This window comes from Urocitellus parryii, unplaced genomic scaffold (genome assembly GCF_045843805.1).
Source record: "Urocitellus parryii isolate mUroPar1 unplaced genomic scaffold, mUroPar1.hap1 Scaffold_40, whole genome shotgun sequence".
In the NCBI taxonomy this organism is placed as follows: Eukaryota; Metazoa; Chordata; class Mammalia; order Rodentia; family Sciuridae; genus Urocitellus; species Urocitellus parryii.
Genome location: NW_027553586.1, coordinates 3,244,401 through 3,252,142, shown reverse-complemented (window position 1 = coordinate 3,252,142; position 7,742 = coordinate 3,244,401). Strand labels below are relative to the sequence as shown.

The 7,742-nt window shown below is 49.9% G+C and overlaps 1 protein-coding gene across 1 annotated transcript; it reads right to left on the bottom strand.

Moving 5' to 3' along the window:
* Nucleotides 1-301: 301 nt before the first annotated feature.
* On the bottom strand, nucleotides 302-6,590 carry LOC144252311 (olfactory receptor 14L1-like). Its single transcript, XM_077794719.1, has 3 exons — nucleotides 6,485-6,590; nucleotides 5,718-5,819; nucleotides 302-1,278 (listed from the first exon to the last, which is right to left on the bottom strand). The coding sequence occupies exons 1-3, from the start codon at nucleotides 6,588-6,590 to the stop codon at nucleotides 302-304; spliced, it is 1,185 nt and encodes a 394-aa protein (XP_077650845.1).
* Between the last annotated feature and the right edge of the window lie 1,152 nt (nucleotides 6,591-7,742).

Below are 7,742 nucleotides of genomic sequence, written 5' to 3'. Positions count from 1 at the left end.
ATTTATACATACTTAATTTATACTACACTTTCATTTTGTGATAATTGATATGTTAATGAGTAAAATATTAATTATGAAATCTTAGGAAAATAACACATAAAAAATGAATAAAGACCATAAGTACTAATATTTGGCACAGTCCAAGGTACCTTGAAGTGCCATCCAGGGTTCAACAAAATAAAATATGGAAAGTCTTGCTAGAATACAGTGGAATTTCATTAAAAAAAAAAACAAGAAAGAAAGAGCTCAGTGACCCCTGGGATCCCCAGTGGGGAAGCTCGAGGCTCCTGGCTAGACCAGGTCAGGCGTAAAGGGCAGGCCCTGGTGGAGCCCCCAAGCCACACTGCCTTCTCAGCCTTCTCAGGGCTGCCTTCAATTCCTTGTTCCTCAGACTGTAGATGACAGGGTTCAGGGTGGGGGGCACCACGGTGTAGAACACAGGCAGCAGAAGGTCAGAGATGGAGGGTGAGCTGGAAACGGGCTTCACGTAGGCGATGCTGCCAGACACCAGGAAGAGGGTCACAACCACGAGGTGAGGGACACAGGTGGAAAACGTTTTCCACCTGCCCTCCTTGGACAGGATCCTCGTGACGGTAGAAAAGATGTACCCGTAGGAGAGCGTAATGAGACCGAAGCACAAAATCACAAGGCTGGTAACGAAGACCATGACTGGGACCTCAGGGAGGATCGCTGTGGAGTCCAGGAGGCTGAGCAGCTGGGGAATGTCACAGAAGAAGTGATGGACTTGCCTGGACCCACAGAACGGCAAGGAGAAAGTGGCCACCATGTGCATGAGCCCAGAGATCCCACCACTCAGCCAGCACAGGGCCACCATCCTGACACAGGCACACTGGCTCATGATGGCCTCGTAGTGCAAGGGCCAGCAGATGGCCACACAACAGTCATAGGACATCACCGTTAGGAGGGCCATCTCAGTGGATGCCAAGTTCATGAAGAAGAAGGCCTGCAGGGCACACCCCCAGAAGGAGATGGAGGTGTCCTGGGTGAATGAACTGATGACAGACTTGGGGACTGTGACGGAGATAAAGCAGAAATCCAAGAAAGACAGGTGTCTTAAGAAGAAGTACATCGGGGTCTGCAGGCGGACATCCACGGTGGTGACCGTGATGATCAGGAGGTTCCCCGTGAGAGCCGCCAGGTAAACTAGTAAGAACAGGACCGCATGTGTGGTCTGAACCGTCCAGGAGTCTGTGAACCCCACGAGGAGAAACACCACAGCCTCACTGCTGTTCCCACCTGCGGCTGCCCAGCTTCCTCCTAGGATAGAAGAGTGGGTTACAGCTCTGTCTACGTGGATGCCTGCAATGACGTCCCTGAAGCAGCCAGGCAGGTGACTGATGCATGACAAATCACACACATGCACAGGTGGAAACTATCTTGCTACCTGAAATCTCCACCACACAGCACAGCACTCGATACAAAGTACAACCTCAATAAATACAACATAGGACCTCAGGGGCCTGGAGAGATGAAAACAACACGGGATTTTAATAGGAATTGCATTAAATCTGTATAGTACTTCAAGTCGTAGGGCCATTTTGACAATATTGATTCTGCCTATCCAGGAGCATGGGAGAGCTTTCCGTCTTCTGAGGTTTTCTTCAATTTCTTTGTTTAGTGTTCTGTAGTTTTCATTGTAGAGGTCTTTTACCTCTTTTGTTAGATTGATTCCCAATTTTTTTTAGGCTATTGTGAATGGTGTAGTTTTCCTAATTTCTCTTTTAGTAGATTCATCGCTGATGAATAGGAATGCTTTTGATTGATGGGTGTTGATTTTATATCCTGCTAATTTGCTGAATTAATTGATTGGTTCTAGAAGTTTTCTGGTGTACTTTTTTTGGATCTGCTAAATATATGATCATGTCATTGGCTAATAGTGATAGTTTGAGTTCCTCTTTATCTATTTGTATCCCTTTAATTTCTGTCTTCTGTCTAAGCAGGCTAGAGTTTCAAGGATGATGTGGTATATATATTTATGGAATATGACCCTTGAAATTATGGCCTTTTCCAGTAAATGGATAGAGCTGGAGAATATCATGCTAAGTGAAATAAGCCAATCCCAAAAAACCTAAGGCCTAATGTTTTCTCGGATATGCAGATGCTGATTCATAATAAGGGCAGGGACACTAGGGAAGAATAAAGTTGCTCTAGCTTAGGTAGAGGGGAGTGAAGGGAGGGGAGGAATAGGAAGGTGGTAGAATGAAACAGACATTACTACCTTATGCACATAATCACCAATGTGATTCCACAACACATACAATCAGAAGAATGAGAAATTATACCGCATTTGTGTATGAAATGTCAAAGTGCATGAATGCATTTTACTATCATATATCACTAATTAAAACACACTAAAAAATTATAAAGTCAAAACAAAAAAAGAAAATTACAGGGGACCATGAAAAGAAAAGGATCTGACCACAAAGATAAGGCATAGTATTCACAGAAGAGAGAAGTACCCATAGGTGGGGAGAAATTAGCAGGGCTGCTCTCATCTGTGGAGCAGACGTATTTGGAAGTGTACATTTATTGCTGTGGAAGGTGGGGGCTCTTCAGGGCTTCTCAGCTTTGGTGACAGTGGAGTGAGTGGGTTCCATGACCTGGAAGGCACCTGCCCCACAATGACTGAGAGCACCGCCCTCCTCGATGCCCCTCGCAGGGGCACACCACAGCTCCCGGGGCTCTGTGCCTCGCCAGAAGCAGCTGCTGAGCTCTGAAGGGGGCATGTTAGTGGAGGACGCAACCAAGCACAGCACCAAGGGGCATCTGCTCTGGTTGACAAGAGGGGACGAGGGACAGAGGTGGTGTCCTGAACACGCTGGCCTTGCTGTGTGCTGTTGGAGACAGGTGGGAGCTGCTCCTGGGTCAGGTCTTGATGGGTGTTTCGCTGGTTTTCAGACTGGCGTCTAGAAGACAGCGTGAGGAGACAGGAGGAGGATCAGGGTGTGCCCACATCAGGGTCTGCTGGGCCGCAGCTGGGATGGGCCTTCCCTCTCATGCCCTGGCCCTCAGCTCTCATCCGCAATCTGGGACCCAGCAGCAGAATCCTGAGCATCTGGCCGCACAGCTGAAGCACTGAGCAGTTTTGGTGACAATCTTCTCCAGCATCTGGCTCCCACTGTGTTTGTTGGGTTAGTCCAGTGAAACGGCATCTGACCACATTCCCAGTCTCTGTGAGTGTGTCAAGCCACTCTCAATAGAACTTTGCCCGTAGCAGTTCATGATCAAGAATGTATGCACAACAAACTGACTCCCTGCAGAACTGCAGGAGTTCCAACACCTGTGTGTGCTTGTGAAAGCTCAGCTACCGTCGGCACCACAGCCGCTTAGGGCAGCTCCACAAGAACACCCAGAAGGAAACCCCAGGGGAGTGGGCCAGGGGTCTTTCCCTGGGAATCTTGTCTCTCCCCAAGTTCCAGCTCTCTCCACCTGCCCATGAGCCCAATGTTGGAGGGACACCGCAGCCAAGGGCACACTGGAAGGCTCCTGTGAGCTGGAGGAGCAAGCTCACGCTGGGCTCTGTCTTCACTGTGGCTTACTGCAGCCAGATGACTTCTACCTTCACTCAAATGGGCTTCAAAGGACTGTATCCAGACAGCGATCATGGGGACAGAGATGGAGGACCCAGGCATGGGCTCTGCCGAGCAGAATTGGGCCAAGACACTGGGATTGCCTCATTGAAGAGGATGCTTAAGAATTCAGCCAATGTAAACACTTTCATCTATGCACAGAACACCCCTTCAAACTCACACACACACACATACTCTCTCTCTCTCTCTCTCTCTCTCTCTCTCTCTCTCTCTCTCTCTCTCTCTCTCTCTCTCTCTCTCTCCATAACTGTTACTGCTGAATAGTTCAAACCCATAAGTAGAGACTCTAGACGACCATGGTCCTTTTGCCCCACACTTTCGGCAATTATACACCGCTCATGCCAAGATCTGAAATAACTATCATACAAATGAAAGAAATGAATATTTATTCTAAAATTCATGGTCCTCCATCTAGACAGCAGATAAGGAGATAATGTGAAAATCCAAAAGTGCAACCTACTGATAAAGAAGTAAAATAGCATTTCTATCATTTTCCTCACCAAGTCTGGGATCAGACTTACTGCATGGTGTGGACTGATTGCTAGTGAACTGGGTCATGGAGCAAAATTCCAAACCTCTGTTCCTTTGTCTGAGATGGAACCTCAGCTTCTATTAGTATCTCTTAGCCCAAATGGAGAAATGGCTTGATCTCACAGTGTGGTGTGCTGCAGCCCTGGTCAGAGCAAGATATCTTCGTCTTTCCCTGATCTAGAGGAACACACCTGGTGAGCACCATGCCTGGTGTTCACCTCACAATGCCCAGTTTATGGTCTTTGTAAAAAAAAATGCTGGCCAATAAATGAAATCTAGTGAGAGAAATTTTGCATGACTCTGAGCTCTCTGGAGGTAAGTTTCCTTGCATTGAAAATATGTTCTTTGGGAGAAAGAAACCAAAGCACAACTTTGATTAATCCCAGTGGACAGCACTAGTGGGAAATACCTCCTTTATGTGGCAGAAGGTAGAAGACTGGAAATTGATTGTATAGTACTTTGCATGCACCCAGAGTTCAGTTACACGCAGCATTTTTCTGAAGCAAGGGAAGCTTCAAAATCATATGTGGACCACAGACATTAGCCCAAACATGGAGCCTGGGTCTAGATTTCTGTTCTTCTATTTTCTTCCTAAACTTCAACCCAATAGGTCTATTCCTATGTCCTTCCTCAGCCCTTCCTGTCTCAAGTCAAATAAGTGTATGGAGAGGACGAGTGTTAATCTTGTGTTTGCATCTTCTGTGAATTGATCTTAAAGGTGGACCTTGATGCTCTGGCCCATACACCTGTCCTCACTCTGAGTGATGCCCTTTTGCACCCACATCAGAACTGAGGCCACTGGATGTCTGTTTGGGGTGCTGTTAAATATTGCCTCATTTAAAGTCGAGTTGATATTTATTTGTATGTAGGCATTAGTTTTCTATTAGGAATGTTGATTCTTTGTGGAGGAAATGGGTGGAACATCATTTTCCTGTTTGTAGTTTGGTATTTCTCTGCATGTAGTCTCTGATGAATATACGTTATTAATTTTTTGGAGTGTTTCTAGCCTTCCTTACTTTTTAAAGCTGCTTAGTTTATTTCCTCATTTGTTGAACTATTCTCTTTTAATTGCTAAGGTTGTGGATTAGGACTTTCCAACACTCATCCCTTTCCAGAAATATTAACCTGAACAGCCACTCATGCCAAAACCCAATCACAGCAGGCTGAGGAGCTGGAGAAGAAATGGTGGCTCCTGTGTGCAGCAGGAAAGGGAGGTGACAGCTTCCCTTGCCTGTGGCTCCTCTCCCACTCCACGAGGACCACGTGGAGATGGTCTCCGAACAGGAGAAACTCTAGACCTTGCTTTAGACCCCAGTGCCAGGCCCATCCCAGGGAAACCTAGAGCCAGGCTCTTCCTCAGGGCCCAAGGTCCAGGCAACTCTGCAGCCTTGGTGTCCAGTCTCACCCTACCACAGGCAGTCTCTGCAGGCCAGGCTGCAGACACGCCCAGCTCCAGGCTGCCCCATGTATGGACTGGCCCCAGTAGCTCTAGGCCCTCTGCCAGGACCCCTGGACCAAGCCTCCCAGCTGACCCCACAACCAGAGGGTCCCTCCTGACACCTACCCCTGACCCACCTAAGTCCTGAGCCTGTTCCACCATCAGGTCAGGCCATGACACCAGGCTACCCAGCCGTCCAGTGCAGACCAGACCCGGTAGTCCAGGCTTCAGTTCCAGCCCTGTGGGAGAACAGCCCAAGATGGCTCCAGGTCCTGACTGTGCACACGCCTCACGGTCAACCTGGTACCTAGAGATCTAGTAGCCAGGCCTAGCCAGTGACAGGCCAGCCTTCCTTGCCCCCAACCTCAACCAAAGTGAATCCATGATCCTACTCCTGCCCCAAAGCGTCACCATGGACCCACAATCCAGGGCAGACTCCATGCTGTTGGAAGCCAGGTTGTCCCACAGAAGACAGCCTCTGAGGTGGGGCCCACCCAGTGGTTTGTTGTGGTCCCATGGACACTAGCTCTAGGCCCACCCAGTGCCAGACTGTACACCATGGTACCATGTTCTAACAGAACCAGGGCTCAGGGCTGTTACAGAAGACCTATCTGGGCAGAGCCCAGCACCAAGCCAGAGGCCATGGCGCAGTCTCCAGGCCAGCCCCAAAGACCAGGAAGCCAATACGTCAGCCACACACAGCCTCCAGACTGTCCTCCACGGACAGAGGCTCGAAGCCAGCTCTGGACCCAGGGGTCAAGCCCACCCCAGCAGAGCCAAGCCTCAGGCCTCCCTCCCCTCAGGAGCCATGTCCAGAATAGTTGTCCATTTTAAACTTGAGGAACATCAGCATGTGGCCTCGAGTGTGAGGGCCACTCTGTCCCCCCCACAGTGCCTCGTGTACACTGGCTGTGACGTAATGTGAAGTCCTGTGTGATGGCCCCTTCTGCTCCCTCCTTGTTGAAGATGCGCTGGCCGTTCAGGGTCTGTGGCCATTGCTCTGCAGGCATGGTCGGCCCTGTGGGCATTGTCCCTGGAAGCGGGTCTCTGTGTACTTGCAGAGCGATATGCCTTGTTTTGCTCTGGGAAGTGGTTTCTCCTCACTCAGGGACACACTTAATAAACCTATCTTTAAAATAGGTCACACACATAATTTAATGCCAATTTTGGAGAAAATCATTAACTCTCCCAGAAAGGACACTGCTTTGTCTGAAACAAAACAAACTGTGGTGTCTCACTTCACATGTCAAAGCCAACACCGCAGGAGCCCATGTGCCAATTATCCAGCTGATGAAATCTGTCTTCTAGTATGGCCACATTGTCCCCCTCGCCCTGTTCTTCTCCAGCTACTACAAGACACGAATGCATACCTACCAACAACACACGCACATGCAAAGCACTTGCTGCTGTCTGCACAGACCCATGGGCCAACAGGTGGAGAGCAGGCTGTGGGTTCACAGGTGTGACCCAGTCTCACTCGGACTTCTCTACTCCGCAGCTTGAGCTGGGTCTCCTTAGACCTGACTCCACTACTCTCCTTGAGTCATGAGAGTTAGAAGAAAAGACCAGGTGCTGTGTGAACAGAGAGGTGGTGGAGTAAGAAGCTCTACGCCCCACGGATATACTCCGTGTACCACGACACGTGGCCACACACCTCAGGAGACCTGCAGAGCCCCAGACACCCAGCAGTGATGCCAGGGAGTGAACAGGAGAGCAGTTCACCTCATCAGGGTCTGCCTCTACCCAGGCCAGCAGAGCTGAGAGGCCCTGAGGAGGAGGAGAGAGGTATGCAGGTCATGCCTGCCTGTCCCAGTACCACAGGGCTGTTCCTGTATCACCTCCCCAGCTCTGAGGGAAGTGGAGCAATGTAGGTGCTGGGGCAGATGAGAGGAAAGAAATGGCCCGGGCAGCTCTCAGTTGCTGGCAGGCTGTGTGGATTGAGTACTGCCCGGTGGAGGGCAGGGCTGAGGGCTGTGTGCACAGCTGTGGGACTGGGAGAAGCAGCGCACGCAGCCCGACACTTCCCCCTGGGGGCTTGCACGAGGCCTCTGGAAAGAGTGGACAGTTCAGGATGGCCCCCGCACTCTGCCAGGCTGGCAGACAGAGCACGCCCCAAGACGTCTGCCACAGGAGGGAAGGGGAGGCACGGAGCCTGCGGTGGT